Genomic DNA, 20,143 nt, shown 5'->3' with positions numbered 1-20,143 from the left:
CATAGACGTGCTTTTTCAGAAATGTTGTTAAACCATGCAAAATAAGGAGTCTGTGGATGTAATTTTTGTGTAATACACAACATCGAGTTTGTATATGTTCTTTACTGGTAGATGCATACTTATTTAGCACTAGCATTCCCAGAACTTTACATCTACCCCTATTCCCAAAGGTTTCCGGTTTTACTATAGAAACTGCAAATCACATTATCATTATTTACTTTCTGATCTGTACCTGCTTTTCTCAATTCTGGGCTCTTCTCATAATTTTTACTTAACTTTCTTAATTTAATACAGGTACTTACTAGCTTCGTGCAGCTATGTTCAGCCATTATATTAAGATCATACACTTGAATCAATGACATTCAAGATACCACAGTGTGATCTAAAAGCAAAGCACTACAAATCTTGGAAATTTGAAATAAAAAAGAAGGTGCTAGAAATTCTCAGCTGGTTGTGCAGCAGCCATGAAGCAGTCAATGACTTTTCATCAGCTATACTATAATGTGTTTTTCTTTCTATTACAATAAAAAACATAAATTGCTCAAAAACTGCTAGAATTATAATCCACATATCACTCCAACATTATGTGGCTCCAAAAGTGTCAGAATATATGATTTAATCATAGTCAGATGGCTTACAAGGTTCAACTCCATGAGTACAATATTGATACTTTACATACTGTATGTTCTCGATAACCTCGTGCTGCTCCATGTATTCCTTGGCATCCAAGATTCTTAGGACTTATTCTTAATCTCTTGGGAATATGAGGAATCCTCATTATTTTCTTTTGAATTAGTTCAATTTGTGGGATGAAGACTTACATCCATATAACTGCTCCCAGAGTAATTTTGCTAGGTCCTGTCTTATGATATTAAAATCGGCCTTATTCTAGTTCTGAACCCCAATTTTCAGTCCATCCTTATCCTTTTCCATGATGACCTTGAAATTTTCAGTAATGGTCATTATCTTCAAAATGCTGAACTACTGACATTCCTATCACTTATCTGAATACATCCCTACAATTTGCCATGTATCGCCATTCCCCTGTAGAACTATGTATGTATGGAATCAAAAAGCTCTTCTGGATGTATTTTTAAATTTGATTCTTGAGCAATCACTGTAAATATTGGGGAAGTTGAAATGTCTTATTTCTGTATTATTCTTGCACCCCTCAATGTTTCGATCTCTTAATGACTGTTCAGAGGCCTGTAGTACACTCCCAGCAAAGTGATTGCCTTATTTTTGTTCTTGTAAGAAGAACCTTCTGGGATAACTTCCCTCATTAACTACAGTTATCTCAAGTTATAGTCTTAACTTTCTCCATTGCTGGTACAAATAAGAAGACTGCGGAAAGCATTGGAGGGCATCAGCAAGAGGAGGGGAATAAAAGAGAACAGCTGTGATTAGGAAGAAGTATCCAGTAAAAACAATTGTTGTATGTGCATTTAAATCTGCAATGTTTTCATGGATTCTACTTCACCACAGAGGTGGTAACATTTGTCAAGTGTGCAACCATATCCACAGTTTTAAACCCTGTTTTTGACAATGCAGTCAACCATCTTCAATTTAACAAATAGTAAGAGTTCTGCCAGTGATGCAGAGGATGATGGTTTGCACCCATGTTCTCTGGAAAGATCCATCGTGTGGCCTCCGTCGGTCGTGATCGACCATGGGTACTGTGCCTCTGGTAGTCACTGAGAGTGACCTCTCCACGGTGCAAGCCAGGGCAGAGTTGATATGGAGATCCGTCTGTTGCCTATGCAGTGGGACCCCCCCCCCCCTCCATGCTGATGACAGGTCCAAAAGGAACGATGGAAGTCGGTACGGTTTGGTGCCAGCAGCATCGCAGGAGTTGCTGTGCCGGTGCCGGGTACAGCGGTCAGCCGCCTTCGGGACTCCGACTCCGGATTTTTCCTCGGGGTTTATCCCCAAAGCCCTTCCCGTGAGCGGGTATAGCCGCAAGGCAGTAGAGCTTTGCAATCTGAGTTTTCCCTCTCCTAGGTAAGTTACCATCTGTGATTAATGAGCCCCATCTGCCCAGAACAATTGGTTTTAATGTACCAGAGGCCCACCTTTGCCCCTTCTCCTGTCAGTGAGAACAGCTCCGCCGGGCATAAGAACTATGCCACACGTGAAGGCCAGGAGTTGGACTTGGTTGTCAGAGGCTGTTTGAGACACACGCCATGAAGAGCATTTGTTTCGCAGTGGAAGCTCGTCCTCACTACCACACTTCGGCTACGACTACTTTTGAAGCCAAAGATCCATCACAGATTACAGAAATGTACCAGAATTATAAGAGGGTTCCCTCTCTTAATATTCAACTGGACTATAACCATATACAGAAAACCCTAATAGATGCCATATGGCCAGGGTACTCTGGGAACACTTGATCTTACATTAATAAGCTGGAACTTCATGGCTGTCCACATAAACATTTCCTCTGCATTAAATGTTCCAGGGGTGCACCTACAGAATGTCTCTCAATTCATGGGCTTTCTGCATCATGATAAACTGATGGTCATGCAGATTAGAAGAAAAAGTAAGAAGGCAACTACTGGAGGTCCTGTCTGGCAATGCTGTCAGGGGAGATTCATTGCTGTGAAATTCTAGTAAGATGCAGCCTGAGCTCAGTTACTAATATTAATGCAGTAAAACCTAAACGGCATTTAGTTGTGAGTTGATAAGTAGCAGATGACTTTCATGCCACAAGTGCAAGACAATTACTATCTCCAACAAGACTTTGTATAACCAGTTTATCTATCAACACTACTGTCATCACTAAACCACACTATTGTATTCTTGGTGGGGGAGGGAGCAGGGGCTTTCCATTATGGGGGAAAATCATAAATATTGTTAAATAAGAGTATATCAGAAGAGGAAAAATCCACAGAAGAGAGTTCAAAGTAAATTTTATTATCAAAGTACATACCATATACAATCCTGAGATTCATTTTCTTGTGGGCATACTCAGTAAATCTATAGAATATTAACCATAACGGAATCATTGAAAGGCCTCCCAGACAGGGCGTTCAACCAGAGTGCAGAAGACAACAGACTGTGCAACTACAAAAAGATGAAATAATAAATATCAAGAACATGAGGTAAGGAGTCCTTGAAAGTGACTCCATTGGTTGTGGGAATACCACAATGATGAGGCAAGTGAAGTTGCCCCTTTAGTTCAAGAGCCTAATAGTTGAGGAGTACTATCTGTTCCTGAAGCTGATAGTGTGAGTCCTGAGGCTCCTGTAGCACCTTCCTGATGACAGCAGTAAGGAGAGAACATGACCTGGAGGGTGGGGATCCCTGATGATGGGTGCTGCTTTACTGCGACAGCATTTCATGTAGATGTGCTCAATGGTCAGGGGGGCTTTAGCTGTGGTGAACTGGACCATATCCACTACTCTTTGTAGGATTTTGCATTCAAGGGCGTAGGTGCTTACATACCAGGCTGTGATGCAGCTAGTCAGTATACTCTCCACCACACATCAATAGAAGTTAGTCAAAGTTATAGATGTCAAGCTAAATCTCTGCAAGTTCCTAAGGAAGGAGAGGGGCTGCCATGCTTTATTTGTAATTGCACTTGTGTGCTGGGCCCAGGAAAGGTCCTCCAAAACACCTCTCCACCTCTGGTCTTTTGATGAAGCCTGGCTCATGGACCTTTGGTTTCTTTCTCCTGAAGTCTATAATCACCTCCTTGGTCATGCTGACATTGAGTAACAGGTTGTTGTTGTGCCACCACTCAGCCAGATTTTCTATCTCCCTCCTATGCACTTAACTCATTGTCAGTTTTGATTTGGCCTACAACAGTGGTATCATCAGCAAATTTGAATATGATATTGGAGCTGTGCTTAGCCTCACAGTCATAAGTGTAAAGCAAGTAGAGCAGGGGGCTAAGCACACAGTCTTCTGCTGCACCTGTGCTGATGGAGATCATGGAGGAGATGTTGTCAATCCATACAAGTGAGGAAATCCAGGATCTAATTGCACAAGGAGGGATTGCCAAGATCTTGGAGCTTATTGATTAGTTTTGAGAGAATGATGGTTATGAATGTTGAGCTACAGTTGATAAAGAGCATCCTGATGTATGTATCTTTGCTGTCCAGATGTTCCAGGGTTGAGTGAGATGGCATTTGCTATGGATCTGTTGATCTGGTAGGCAAATTGGAGCTGGCCTAAGTTGCTTCTCTGCAAGAGTTGATGTGTTTCATCACCAACCTTTCAAAACACTTTATCACTGTGGGTGTAAGTGCTGCTAGGCAATAGTCATTAAGGCATGTTTTCCTGGGCACCAGTATAATTGAAGCCTGCTTGAAGCAGGTTGGTACCACACACTGCTGAAGGAAGAGGTTAAAGATATCAGTGAACATTCCAGCCAGTTGATCAGCACAGGTCTTTAGCACTTGGCCAGGTTCCCCATCTGGGGCGGATGCTTTTCGTGGGTTCATCTTCCTGGAGGCCACTCACATGTCAGCTTCGCAGACCAAAACCATAGTAACTTCAGCAGATGTGGGTGTTTGTGGGTGTTCCTCCGTGTTTTGACAGTCAAAGCGAAAATAGAAGGCACTGAGCTCATCTGGAAGCAAAGACCCGCTGTCACCTATTTCGCTTAATAAGCAGTGATAGTATTAAAATCCTGCCACAACTGTTGAGCATCCTTGGTTGATTCAGTTTGGTCTGGAATTGCCACTTCACCTGTGAGCTGGCTTTCCAGAGATGGTACCTGGAACTCTTGTAACTTTCTGGTCATCAGACTTGAATGCCTCTGATCATGGTGCATCCAGGGCCTCTGATTGGGAGAGACTGAATTATTTTGTGGGGTAGGGGGGACACTTATCTACAGCTATTTTAGTAAAGTCCGTTACAACGATGGTGTATTCGGATGAGTCCGTGAACATAGCCCTGTCCACTGTCTCGAATCAATCCCATAGCCGCACTTCTACCTCCCATAACTGCTTTGTTATCCTAATCTCTGGAGCGTTGCTCTTTAATCTCTGCCTATATGCAGGTCGAAGAAGGACAAACAAGTGATCTAATTTAGCAAAATGCAGTCTGGATATGGAACAGTAGGCTTTCAGTATGTTAGTATAACAATGGTCTACTGTGTTTGGACCTCTGGTGCTACAGGTTATATGCTAATGGTAATTGGGCTCTCCAAAATATTTTCATTGAGTAGTTTCTGCTTGTGCTAAAGTGACAACTCAGATATCAGCATCAAACTTGGCAAAACGATTGGTTTCGCAAGTGTTGAAATAGAACTGGTCACAACCTCCGGAAACACGTTATGGCTGCACCAACTATTATCGTCATTCTTCTCTTTAAGCCCTTTAGTTGATGGACATGGGTCAGGCTTCACTGAACTTTTGCAGCTGTTGCTGTTTATGCTTCAGCTTCTGTAAAGATAATGGAAGTGTGCTGCTGTGTATGCGAGTGTTGTTATATGGATATGAGCATGTGAAATTTGATAATGTTTGAAATAGTTTGAAATGTGAGTGTGATTAGGATTTTTACATATTATGATTCCAGCATGCTTTTTAATTTAGTCACCAGTTCTCAAGAAAATTATTGTTAATGCATTTTGAAGGTTTATCATTTCTAGCGTCTGGCCTATTGCATTTATTTCCAATTAATGTAAAAGTTAAACTCTAACATCATATATGCTTTGCTGATTCCATTCTTTATGCATACCTCCCAGTTTATGATAGTAATCAGATGGTTTTGTAGTTATTCCAGCCAAAGTCTTTCATTCTTTAAATGTTCTTTAAAACTACAGATGAATTTTCCAACTGCATGAATATTATTACTGAAATCCTTCAGGAATTTTATTCTTTTCATAATAGCAAATACATACACAATATAATGAATCTGAAAACTGAAGTTCTGCCAACAAATGAATTTTTTTGATATTTAAATTAAAAGTTTCCCACTGCCTTCCAGGAAAGATTTGACTCCTATCGGAAAGTTGTCTCTTGGTCTCTTCATCAGAGGTTCATTCTTCATTCATGAATCTACAATGAATGTTGTAAACCTACTTAAAAAGTTCTTATCACCTCACTGTTCTATGTGGTTCAAAGATTAAACCTGAAACACAAACAGAATGCTAGAGGTCAGTGGGTCAATCAGTATCTGTGGAGCCAACGTTTCAGCTTAAAACCCTGCATCAGGACAAAACCTGAATTTGCTCTAGCTGTCAACAGTTTGTAGTGCACTCTATATATTTATGTAAGAGATATAAAGGTACTGATTGGGACTTAATTGGTAGGTAGAAATATTCATTGGAGTATTGAAAACAAAAAGACTGCAGATGTTCAAAATCTGAAATATAAACAGATAATACTGGAAATACTCAGTCAGGCCACATCCATGGTGAGAGAAGTGAAATTAATGTTTCAAGCCAAAAACATTCATTAGAACTAGAAGTTAGAAAGAAAGCTTGTTAAACTGCAAGGATAAAAGGGTAGGATTGGGGATGTCTCTGATGGGGTGAAATCAGAGTGACTTCATTCAGTTTCACAGTCTCTAGAGAAGCAAAACTCAAAATGTGATACTGCTTTGCCAAGCACCTGTGTTCATTTGGCAGGGACAAACCTGAGACTCCATTAGACTATAAGCCAAAGGAGCAGAATTAGGTCATTCAGTTCATCAAGTCCACTCTGCCATTCTCTCATGGCTGATGTATTGTCCATCTCAATCCCATTCTTCCACCTTCTCCCCATAACCTTTGACACCCTTACTAATCAAGAACCCATCAGTCTCCACTTTAAATATACCCATGACTTAGCCTCCACAGCCATCTGTGGCAATAAATTCCAGATTCACCACCTTCTGACTAAAGAAATTTCTTTCAACTCTTTTTTTTAAAAGGAATGTCCTTCCATTCAGATGCTGTGCCCTCTGGACCTAGACTCCCCCCATTACAGGAAACATCGTCCCCATATCCATTCCACCTAGCCCTTTCAATATTTGATGGGTTTCAGTGAGAACCCTCTCATTCTTCTCAAATTCAGTGTGTACAAGCCCTGAGCCAACATACCATCCTCAAACTTTAACCCTTTCATTCCTGGAATCATTCTCGTGAACCTCTTCTGGGCCCTCACATCCTTCCATAGATAAGAAGCCCAAAATTACTTAGAGTACTTGAAATGCGATATGCCCAATGCCTATAAAGCCTCAGCCTCTGAATCCTTGCTTTTCAATTCTAGTCTTCTCAAAATAAATGCTAACATTGCATTTACCTTTCTTACCACTGACTCAACCTGCAAGTTAACCTTTAAGAAATACTACATAATTATTCCCAAGTCTCTCTGATATTTGATTTTTCTTCCTGTTTAGAAAACAGTTTACACCTTTATTCCTTCTACCAAAGTGTGTGGCCATACACTTCCCTACACTTTATTCCATCTGCCAGTTTCTTGCCTATTCTTCCAATCTGTCCAAGTCTTTCTGCAGACTCCCTGCTTCCTCAACATTACCTGCCCCACTAACTGTCTTTGTATCAACCTGAAACTTGGCAACAAAGCCATCAATTCCATCATCCAAATCATTGACATATAGCATGAAAATAAGTAGTCCCAACACTGACCCCCGCAGAACACAATTAGTCACTGGCAACCAAGCAGAAAAGGCCCCCATTATTCCTGTTCTTTGTCTCCTGCTGATCAGCCAATCTTCTGTCCATGCTAGTATGTTTCCTATAATACCATGGGCTCTTCTTTAGCAGCCTCATGTGTGGCACCTTGCCAAAGGCCTTCTGAAAATCCAACTAAACAACATCAACTGACTCTCCTTCATCTATCCTGTATGTTAGTTCTTCAAAGAAATATAGCAGATTTGGCATGCAAAAATTTCCACTCAAGGGAACTATGCTGACTTTGGCCTATTTTATCATGTGTCTAAACGTACCTCAAAACCTCATATTTTGCTAACTGGCCAATAATTTTCATAACTTTTGTCTCCCTCCCTTCTGAAAGAGTGGAATGACATTTACAATTTTCCAGTCCTCCATAACCATTCCAACATATAGTGAATCTTGGAACATCATGACTGATGCTAACACATTCTCTTCAGCTACTATACCTCTTTCAGAACCCTGGCATGCAATCTTTCTGATCCAGGTAACATCTACTTTCAGATCTTTCAACTTTCCCTAACACCTTCTCCATAGTAATAACAACTACACTCACTTCTGCTCTGGAATTTCTTCCATACTCTTGTGTTTTCCAAAGTGAAGTCTCTGACGTAAAGTACTTACTCAGTTTGTCCGCAGTTTTTTTGTCCCTCATTGCTACCACTCCATCATTTTCCAGTGATCCAGTATCTGCTTTTGCCTGTCTTTTACTCTTCATATATCTGGGGGAAAAAGCATTTACTCTTTATATGTCTGAGCATTTCTGTTGCCTGCGACCTTATTCCTCCAAACCAATCCCACTCTGACCAATCGATCTATTTCTGATTATACTGTAACAACAAAACACATTGCAAGCTTGAGGAAGAGCACCTCCTCTTCCATCTAAGCACGTTGAAGCCTTCTAGACACCTTGTTGAATCCCACAACTTTGTTAACTTTATTTTTCTGTCTGGGGCTAGTCTTCAATCTGTGATAGTGATACAGCATTCTTTTTTTTGTTTCTCTGAAAATGAAGGGCATACCCAGCCTGACCTGCCTGGCACGCTTTCCTGGTTTTCATTTCACAACTCCCACAATCATTACTGTGTTCTCTAATTGCTCCCATTAACTCATTAACATTTTTTGCAGCTCATTCCCATGGTTACAAGCAACAGACACAAAATGCTGGTGGAACGCAGCAGGCCAGCCAGGCAGCATCTATAGGGAGAAGCACTGTCGACGTTTCGGGCCGAGACCCTTTGTCAGGACAAAGGGTCTCTGCCCAAAACATCGACAGTGCTTCTCCCTATAGATGCTGCCTGGCCTGCTGTGTTCCCCCAGCATTTTGTGTGTGTTGCTTGAATTTCCAGCATCTGCAGATTTCCTCGTGTTTCCCATGGTTACTCTAGTTTTGCCCTATCAAAGACATTTCTCTGCCACACCCTCCCTGCAGCTTAATGCGCTTCTTTTTCCACCTTTCCAGTTCTGATGAACAGTGTTCGATCTGAAACTTTACCTGTTTCTCTTCCCACAGTTGCAACCAGGCCTGATGAATATTTCAGGCATTTTCTGAACATTAAATAAATTTTAATATCTGAAGTTGAATCTTTCACTATTTTTCTTGCCTGATCTCTGCGCCTGGTGTATATATTTCATCTTCTATGCCTTTTGTGCAAAAATATTAAATACAGATAAAATTCATGACCTCTCTTGTATTTTGCTTAACTATTTAATTATAAATCTTGAATGCAAGACCTGATTGGATCAGATCTATCAGAGTGGAAAGGAAGCTGCCTACCATTGAAGATTGCTTTAAATTTATGCAATCTTTAGCAATTCTTTTTTGTTTAGAAGTATACACAGTCAATTCTAAATGAAATATTTGAAGCATGTTAATATATCAGAAATGTTGAAGAGAAAGATTCCAAAGATGAATATATATGCTGATAAATGTATTAGCAAAAATATAATTGGATAACAACATTTCAAGGCGGACACTTCGGTGTACAACATGTTTATAACTTCAGGGATTAGGTGGGATCATCTTTCATAAGGATAGTAAGGTAAATAGCACATTCCAAAAAAATAAGGAACAGTACTTTGCAAGCGAGAGAACATAAAAGAATCACATAGGATGGAGGGACTTTCAAGGTGCATAGCTTAATTTCTTCAAAGTGGCATGCATCACAATTAGAGAGCTATGAGTAGAGGATCTAACATACTTGGTAGGATGAAGCTGATTGATCATGTTGATAATAAAACATAACAATGAAGAAAATTTCATTAACAAGATAATTAAATTGAGAATTGGAGAAGAAAACTGAGCAAAATGGTTTAGCTTTTCTGGGAGAGTTAGTTGTAATGCCATCTAAATAGAGCTTATGAGCAAAGGATCAGAAGTCACACCCATCGAAGGTGCAGAACCATGCAGTTCACACTTTTCAATAAAGTAGTGTCTTTTAGATTTAAGCAAGCAACAAGTACAGTTTAAAATTGCCTTGTTAGACCTGATAAAGGAAACTTAATAGTGCAAAAAAAATGTTCGTTTTATTATAAATATATCTACATTCTGTGTTTCACTCAATCTTTTCTTCCAAGAATATATTAGCCACAGCAATCAATTCAAGGTGAGACACACTCAACAATGTGAATGGAAATATTTATCATTTTCAGTAAAGGACTGCAAATTAAAACTAGTTTCTGTACTGTTTATTGAATTTTCTCTTTCCCCCAGTTGGAAGGGCATAATATTTTCGCCAATCTGACAGGTGATGAACATGAAAATTTGTTGGAAATCATTCGGAAAGCCATCATTGCCACTGATCTTGCACTACATTTTGGAAACAGAAAACAGTTAAGTGACCTGCTGCAAGCAGGGGCATTGAATATCAACAATCAAGCACATAGGTATGTTTTCCATACTCAAACAAATATAATAAAATTGAATCAATTGAATATGGAATCAATATGAAAAGGTGATTGTAGAAGTTATACCTTTTTATGGTAAGATTGAACATTGTCCTTTGGTTGCAGGTGTGGTGCCAGGGGACTCGGACCTAAAATATGGCGTCTCTAAATTGAGATCATTATAGACTAATTAACTATGATCAATAGTGGACAAATCATTACTTAGAAAGACAGATAAATTCAAGACAGTTACCATGGATTTGGTTTAGAAAATCATATCTCATTAACTTAATTGAATCATTGTTTTTGGAGATATCGGGGTGGGTCAGTGAAGTTAATGCATTTGATTTGATGCTTGGAGTTCTATGAGGTGTTCAATGTGGCTTTATGTGGCAGACTAATCAGAAAAGAAGTCCACAAGATCCAAAGGATTAACCCCAGAGTTGCTGCAAAGAAAGTCAAGGTCAATAATGGAAGTTTTAGTGGCTAGAAGCCTATATGGAGTAGGGTTCCACAGTGTCAATTACTTTACACTGATAATTTAGACTGAATTATTAGACTAATGTACATTTGATTGAGAATCAAGAAGACTTTAGGAAGAAATCAAGGGAACAGTGAGGTGAGTGGAGAAGTGGCAAATGGAATTCAAGCCAGCAGAGTCTGAGGTGTAATGTACTTGTTACCTCTTTTGGACATTTATTTCTTTCAATTGCCATGTTCGTTTTGAAGATCCAAATGGGGAAAAAAAGATAAAACTACTGGACACCTCTTAATAAATAGGAGTATGTAAAAATCTAGAAAAAAATTAATAGCATTAAAAAAGTAATAAACTGCATTTAGTATTTTAATTTTATTCATATTTCAGTTTAATTTTGTTTTTATTTCCAATCCAACAGAGACAGGGTGATTGGTCTCATGATGACAGCTTGTGATCTCTCCTCCGTCACCAAATTATGGCCAGTTACCAAGGCAACAACCGCTGATATATATGCTGAATTCTGGGGAGAGGTATATGCCTAATGTTATTTACTGAAAATAGAGCTAGGTGTAAAGCCTCTATATTCTACTAGTGACTCAAGGGAATTGTATATCATGAAGATATGTATCATTAAAATGGTAAATTAGTACTTTTCAGTTAATGCCAGTTTTAATACATCTAGACCAGGGGTTCCCAACTTGGGGTCAGCAGATGCCCTGCTTTAATGGTATTGGTTCATAGCATAAAAAAGGTTGGGAACCCCTACTAGAATGCAAAGAAATGGCCTTTGCCAAGCTCCAGGGTCAACAGATGGAGCCATTCTCCTGATACCTGTTAGCCCAGTCATAACTGCCTGTGATTTCTAGATCTGCTCCTCATAAAGGCCAATACCTCCAGGAAGGTGGCAACTTCCCAATCTACTGGATGTCGGTAATGAGCCTGAGTGTCCAACCTGCCATTCAAAGGTACTTTAGCTGATGGTTATAGTTATGCAGCACTCTGCTCAGCAAATCCACACCCACCTTGCTGACATGGTTAATGTTTTCACCAGTAAATCCCATGATGCACTGTTCTCAATGGTGTATGGTGGGGAGGTCATATGAGCAGCACTGATGATGCCAGTATAAAAGAACTTCACAGGCAACACCTGATGCTTGAAATGCATTTTTTTTATTGGGAATTCAGAAATAAAAATGTAACAGGATTTTATTTTAATTAATTTGGGTCTTAGAACCTGAGCAGCATCCAGACTGGATAATGTAAACAAATTAAGATGATTTGTAGAATTACTGGAATTTCTATAAAGAAATGGTAATAATCAACACAAAGAAATATTAGTAACCATGACAACCTGATGCATGCTTCTTTTGTGCAAATCTGTTAAATTGTCAGAAGCCGGAGACTCCTCTGTGAAACACTACATTTAGCTTGCAAATTCTGTGCACACCAGGTAAAATCAGCCAGAACATCTGTGTATGTGTGCTGCCATATTACCCCATGTTAAAGTTTGAGGAGCTTATATTCTTATAGTATGCAGTTGGTTCTGGATTAAGATTAGAATTTGGATTTGAGTTTTGACTGCAAAACACTAAACTGAATAATTGGAAAACTATTATCAAAGTGAACAGTTTCTAATTTGCTCTATTCCCAGATGCTAGTCCTAGGCCTATATATCGGAATCAGAATTGTGTTTAATATTACTGGCATATGTCGTGAAACTGTTAACTTAGCGGCTGCAGTACAATGCAATACATGATACATATAAATAAATAGATTGCAATAGGTGTTAAATTTTAAAATTGTAGTGCAAAAACAGAAGTATGAAAAAAGTGAGGTAGTGTTCATGTCCATTTAAAAAGTGGATGCAAAGTGGTAAAAAGTTGTCCTTTAATCACTGAGTGTGTGCCTTCAGGCTTCTGTACCTCCTTCCTGAAGGTAACAGTGAAAAGAGGGCATGTCCTGGGTGATGGGGATCTTTAATAATGGAGGCCACCTTTCTGAGGCCATGTGAAGAGCCATTGAGGTTACGTCTGCCGTAGACCTATAGTGGTGATGGGCAAATGGCAGTGGGATGTGTGAGATATGGTGACAGAAGTCAGAGCTATTCAGGTATACTGATAAACATCAGCAGTATTAGAAATTCTGGCAACAGGCGTCACCTTCTAACATAGAAGCCTCTAAAGATTCCAAGTACCCCGCAGTGCAGGAGGGGCTAGTAGTTGAAAGTTTAGTAGCGCAGAAAGCAAGATATGGCCCGAAGCACCTTCCAACCAAAAATAAATGCAGAAGCCAGCAGTGATGACCATTTGGCAAGTGTGGCTCAATAACACTGAGTGCTCCACAGATCTCAGTATAGCACCGCATTCTCTCACTGGTTCTGGCCATACCCATGCACCATTTCGAATAACCCAGGCAGAAGCTTCACTTACTGCCACACTGGGGTGGACAAGAAAGGATGTGAGAATTGCTTCCCCGACATAGGACTGTCCTATCTGCAAAATGAATGGTTGAATTGGCTTAAATATTATGAGCATTTTAAATAAGATACTACATTTTTAAGGAGTAGTGTCGATGGTGCGAGGAAACCCAATAATGACCAAAGTGTAGTAGTGGAAAAGCTGGTCCAGGCCATGCCCTCTTCTCACTGTTGCCATCAGGAAAAGGGTACAGGAGCCTCACCACCAGGTTCAGGAACAGCTATTACCTCTCAACCATCAGGGTCTTGAAACGGAAGAGATAACTTCAATCACCCCATCACTGAACTCTTTCCACAACATGTGGACTCACTTTCAAGCACTCTTCATCTCACGTACTTGATATTTATTGCTTATTTATTATTATTAATTATTTTTTCTCTTTGTATTTCCACAGTTTGTTGTCCTTTGCACATTGATTGTTTCTCCATCCTGTTGGGGGTGGTCTTTCATTGGTCTATTGTATTCCTTCTATTTACTGTGAATGCTCACAAGAAAATTAATCTCAGGGTTGTATATGCTGACATATATATACACTATACTTTGCTAATAAATTTACTTTGAACATTTTAAAGGAAAACCATCTGAACTTATAGCAAATACATATAATCATTATTTAGCTCTTTCTTTGTGACTGGCAGAGCCATCTGCTGGTGGCCAAGTTAGAAAACCAATGACAGGACGTCACAAGATCCTTATTGAAAAGCATGTATTAATACTTCCATGAGAGAACCTCTATAATTATATATATTTTATAAAGCAGCCATTCAAAGTAAATTAATTCTTAAAACTAAGAATATATTAATGTTTTCCATTAAAACCACTATTTTCATAAGTTAACAATACTAGAAAAAGAATTGAGGAAAGTGAAGTGAAATTTGAGCACTCTTGGGCTCCTTTTGTCTGCATGGGGCCTTGAACATCTAAGGAAGAGTGGTCTGAATGTATTCAGCACTCAGAGGAATGAAGAATCACTTGGTTTTAATTGTTATTCAACAATGAATATTGAGTAAGGAGAAGACTGAATGAAATATGAATAGCAAAATTCCAAGGCTGAGCAGTGTACATTGACATATGATAAACACTAGGGAACTAGAAGAAAAACTCTCCAAACTCTGATATGAAGATTTGCAAGGAGATTGAGAAAAGAATTAATGATTTGGCTGAGCTCCAGACTGAAACCCTGATACAGGAGAAGCTTAAATGTCTTTTCAGGGTTACTTAAATCTTCAGAGTAGTTATTATTGAACTAGACATCCAAAGATTCAAGCTCAAGATCCTCATGGCATTTGTAGAATTTAAATTTAATAGTATGACATTTTTAAAGAAATAGAGCCATGAACACATTTGATTTTCATTTAGGAAAAAAAAACAGCTTCATGAATGTCCTTTAGGGGAATCAGTAACCCTGTTTTGGCCTAAATAACAAGACCCATGTTAAATGCAAAACCAGAAAAACCAGAAAACAAATAAACCATCCAGGTTATTTGAATCTACTAAGACACTGAATTTGAACCCAGCAGGATGGACCTTGCAAAGATCTCACAAGCAGTTGGCATCTGGCCTGAAGATTAGGAAAGCTGGCCCATAAATGTATTAAACAATACCCTGGCATAGTTGTTCTAACTTGGCACAAGTTCTAGAATTTTTCACAATAATCATTTTTGCATGTGCTGGCAGTATTTGCTCATAGATGCAGGTACTGCAGCAGATTGATAGAAAGCAGCAGCCTGAGAATTGATTCTGGATCCCATGGAGTTTCAGAGTGTCAGGTTGAATAATAAGCTGAGAATTCTCCAACTGATTCCCACATACAGTGATCCATTTGCTTTGAATCAATGCTCTTTCATGTCAAACAATACTGGAAGAAACACTTGAGTGGCAAGGTTATCAAATGTACATTAGGTGTGCGCCTTCAATGTCCTGTCACCGTGAGTGGACTGGTAAAATCGCCATTGACCAGACTTATTGAATCCTGAAGGATGTAACAACCAGATAAGTTTACTTACCTTCATCTTTAAATATTTCCTGATAGATACATTTATTCATAACAGCATTGATAGAAGGAACCACAACACAACCTTTATGGAGTCAAGGTCTCCACCTGAGACCACTCTTTCCTGTTGGATACTGAAGGGAATAGACTAGACGTTTTAGACAGTAAGTGTGGACGGGAAAAGCTGGTTGACATTTTGAGTCAAAGCACTTTTATCAATATTGCCAAATAAAGTTAACATGTCAGCTTTAAATTGCAGAAAGAACTGGACATGACAAAGGGAATACTTCTGATAGGTGAAGTCAGGATTGCCATTATGATAAGTTATTGATGGAGCCATTTGGTTATTAGGTTAATGAAGAGAGTTGCAGAGAAAGAAAACCCCGCCCAGCCAACACACTTTTTGTCCCTCTTCCCTCCAGGAGAAGGTTCAGGAGCTTGAAGATTCGTATGGCCAGATTTGGGAACAGCTTCTTTCCAACTGTGATAAGACCGCTGAACAGATCCTGACCCGGATCGGGACCGTACCTTCCAAATATCCAGACCTGACTTGCACTACCTTACTTTCCCTTTTCTTTTCTCTAATTATGATTTATAATTTAAAGTTTTATTATATTTACTTTAATTTACACTTCAGGGAGCGCGAAGCGCAGAATCAAATATCACTGTGATGATTGTATGCTCTAGTATCAATTGTTTGGTGACAATAAAAGTTAAAGTGAAGTAAGCGTCATGAAATGCAGTCCATTGAGCCAAATGAGCCATTCATTAAGATCATCACTGATCTTAAATTTCATTGCCATTTTTCCATACCATTGCAATGGCCCTTGAATCTTTTGATTTCTGTTATCAATGAATGTAATGACTGAATCTCCACAGCTCCCCAATACTTTGCATGAACAAATCATATCTCTGTCTGAAATGGTCTGTGTATTCTGAAATTGTGACCCCCCCCCCCCACCACTTCCCCATTCTAGACTCCTGAGGGCAAGGTAAATACCGTCCCTGCAGTTAGTCTGTCAAGACCTGTAAGAATTTTGTAACATTTCTCCATAAGTGTATGATTTACATTTGGATGGTAGTTTGCTTCCCAGGTGCCAGGGTCCACAATGTTTCTGAACGTGTTCACAATATCTTGGAAAGGAAGGATGAGCAGCCAGAAGTCATGATACATATTGGTACCAATGACATAGGTAGAAAAAGGGAGGAAGTCCTGAAAACAGAATACAGGGAGTTAGGAAGAAAGCTGAGAGGCAAGATCTCAAGGTTAGTAATTCCGGGATTGCTGCCTGTGACACACAACAGTGAGAACAGGAATAGAATGAGGGGGCAGATAAATGTGTGGCTGAAGAAATGGAGCAGCAGGCAGGGATTAAGATTTCTGGATAATTGGAAACTCTTCTGGGGCAGATGGGACCTATACAAAAAGGGCAGGTTGCATTTGAATCTGAGGGGAACCAATATTCTTGTGGGCAGGTTTACTAGAGCTGTTGGGAGAGATTTAAACTAAAACGCAGGGGAGTGGGAACCAGTATGACTGAGCTGAGGATGAGCCAGCAGGTTTACAAGTAGGTGATGGGTGTAAATGAATGTCAGGAAGGACAAGCAAATGACTGGGTACAAATGCAGACAGAGCAAAGAGTTAACTTGAACCACAGGGGCAAAATTCAAAAGAGCGAAGAATGCAGGACTGAGGGTGCTGTATTTAAATGCGCATAGCATTCGGAATAAGGTGAACGAACTCGTGGCGCAATTAAAGATTAGTCAGTTTGATGTTGTGGGCATCACTGAGACATGGCTTAAAGAAGGCCATAGTTGGGAGCTTAACATCAAAGGATATACTTTGTATTGAAAGGTCAGGCAGAAGTCATGGGTAGTGCTGTGGCTCTGTTGGTAAGAGATGGAACTACATCTTTAGAAAGAGGTGACATAAGGTCGGGGAATTATGAATCTTTGTGGATGGAGTTAAGAAACTGCAAGGGTAAAAAAATTATAGGGATCATATATAGGCCTCCAAATAGTAGCCAAGATGTGGGGTTGAGATTGCAAAGGGAGCCAGAAAAGGCATGTAGTAAGGGTAATGACACAAATGTAATGGGGAACTTCAGTATGCAAAGCGATTGGGAAAATCACATTGGTGTCAAATCACAAGAAGCAGAATTTGTTGAATGCCTACAAGATGGTGTTTTGAACAGCTTGTGCTTGAGTCTACTTGGCAAAAGGCTGTCTTAGATTGAGTGTTGTGTTGGGAATAAAGGGGGCCTTTTCTAGTTGGTTGTCGGTGACTAGTAGTGTTCCTAAGGGGGCAGGATTGGGATTGCTACTTTTCACATTGTTTGTCAATGATTTAGAGAATGGAATTGATGGCTTTGTGGCAAAATTTGCAAATGGTACAAAAATACGTTTAGGGGCAGGTAGTGCTGAAGAGGCAATGCAATTGCAGCATGAGTTAAATTGAAAGAATGGACAAAAAAATGGCAAATGGAATACAGTGTTGGGAAATATATGAGAATGCATTTTGGTAAAAGGAACAATAGTGCAGACTAATATCTAAATAAGGAAAAAAAAATCAAACATCAAAGATGTGAAGGGACTTCGGGGTCCACATGCAAGACTCCCAGAAGGTTAATTTACAGGTTGAGTCTATGGTAAAGAAGGCAAATGCAATGTTGCCATTTATTTCAAGAGGAATAGAATATAAAAGCAAGCAGATAATGTTGAGGCTTTATAAGACACTAGTCAGGCCACAATTGGAGTATTGTGAACAATTTTGGGCCCCATATCTCAGAAACGATGTGTTGTCATTGGAGAGAGTCTAGAGGAGGTACATGAGAGTGATTCCGGGAATGAAGGAGTTAACATATGAGGAACATTTGACAGCTTTGGGCCTGTACTTGAAGTTAGAAGAATGTGGAGGGATCTCATTGAAACCAACTGAATGTTGAAAGGACCAGATGAGGTGGATGTGGAGAGGATGTTTTCTGTGGTGGGGGTGTCCAATACTAAAGGACACAGCCTCAAAATTGAGGGATAACTTTTTAGACCAGAGGGAAGAAGGAATTTCTTTAGCCAGAGAGTAGTGAATTTGTGGAATGCACTGCCACAGACTGTGTTGGAGGCCAAGTCCATGAGTATATTTAAAGCAGAAGTTGATAGTTCCCTGATTGGTCAGGGAATCAAAAATCTCCAAATATTTCCTCCTTGGTTTCTATCTAGAGATTTTTACTGGAATATGACTCTTGAGTGAGAAAAGAATTGGAGTAAATTTTGATGACTCATGGATGTCTATAAACATTTGGATGAAACTTAATTCCCAAATTCAGTGGTTTTTGATTGAGTAAGTTACTACATCTTTAAAAATCTGAATCTTTGCTACAGCCCACCCACATCTGGCAGGCAATCTACACCTAGGAGATAACCTGATAAATGTTTGAACAGGGCTACGTGACTTGTTGACTGGCTGGTGGCGAGTGGCACCAACGCTGGACTTTGAGGCGAGAGATCCCGAGTTTGAATCTGGCCGGCTCCCTTGCATGCCCTCCATCTGTGCCTGGGTTGTGTGTCAAGCTAACAACTTGATCTCATAAAAAAAAAGCCTGGAGAGGGATGGGGTTCACCAGGTTTCTGATGCCAAGACGTGCCATACGATAAGCACACCGAAAAGATCAGAGCAAAAGCTTGTCATGACGGCGCCCCAACGACTCCACCGGGAGTTGGCGCACGCAGGCATGCACGCACGCACACACACACACACACACACACACACGATTTGTACATAATTTAATTTTTAACTGAGACAGCTAGGCATTGGAACTCAGCAGCTGAAGAGAAGCCAACAATAGCTTCAAGAGGAATGGGGGTCCTTCCCCAGGTGTATCTCCCTCTTACTGTGGACAAACAGTGGACTTACAACTGCATGCTGCTCTTCAATGCTCCTTCCCCAACTGGAAGCTTATTCCCATTTGGGAGGAAATCTGTCATACCAGCCAAAACCAGAACTCAATGGCATGCATACAAAGTCTAATCTTCCCATAGAAACTCTGCTTTCTCCCTGTTGCTATCCTCTTCCCCCTTGCCCCATGTACATAAGCTGTCTTTGCCAAGGAAGAGTCAATACAAATAATATTATTGCTGCCATAGGTTTAATGACAGTTCTCTTCTAAATTATTTTTTGTAATTTCAGTTTATAGAAAAATAGAATAGTTGTGAGATATAAATTTAATTTATCTTAATTTGTTTTCATACAGGGTGACGAAATGAAAAAAATGGGACTACAGCCCATACCCATGATGGACAGGGATAAACATCATGAGATCCCCGAGGGCCAGGTAAAGCTTTAGAATATTGTGATTGTTAAGTAAATGAGATTCACTTGGGAATTTTAAAGACTTAGGAGTTCATTAACCAGCCTGGCTGGCAGTTTACCTGAACGTTCTTGATTATGACTTAATATTATGGTAGTGCAGATATTCCAAGGTGCCTTGCTTGTGTGTACAGGAGACTTCAAGTTACAGTCAAATTCTTAAGTTTCACTAGTGAAGAGAACTTACCTGCCTTTCCTTTTAGTGCATAACATCTGAGATTCATATCTATTACTATTCTCTGACCATTACAAATATAAGATATTTAAAACTACATCCTACTTCAGATGAAATCTTTGCTATAGTTTGTAAAATAAGAGAAAA

General features: G+C 39.7%; 1 protein-coding gene across 4 annotated transcripts in view; it reads left to right on the top strand.

Moving 5' to 3' along the window:
• pde10a (phosphodiesterase 10A) overlaps positions 1-20,143 on the top strand; it is a 204,907-nt gene that overhangs the window by 165,839 nt on the left and 18,925 nt on the right. For all 4 annotated transcript variants that reach the window (XM_059986039.1, XM_059986042.1, XM_059986041.1 and 1 more), the window contains 3 exons: positions 10,338-10,510; positions 11,407-11,518; positions 19,706-19,786. In XM_059986039.1, the coding sequence (XP_059842022.1) occupies positions 10,338-10,510; positions 11,407-11,518; positions 19,706-19,786 (366 nt within the window). The remainder of the gene's footprint in view (positions 1-10,337; positions 10,511-11,406; positions 11,519-19,705; positions 19,787-20,143) is intronic.

This window comes from Hypanus sabinus, chromosome 12, assembly GCF_030144855.1.
Source record: "Hypanus sabinus isolate sHypSab1 chromosome 12, sHypSab1.hap1, whole genome shotgun sequence".
In the NCBI taxonomy this organism is placed as follows: domain Eukaryota; kingdom Metazoa; phylum Chordata; class Chondrichthyes; order Myliobatiformes; family Dasyatidae; genus Hypanus; species Hypanus sabinus.
Note: the sequence above shows the minus strand (reverse complement) of the source record. Positions and strands in the feature narration are given on the sequence as shown.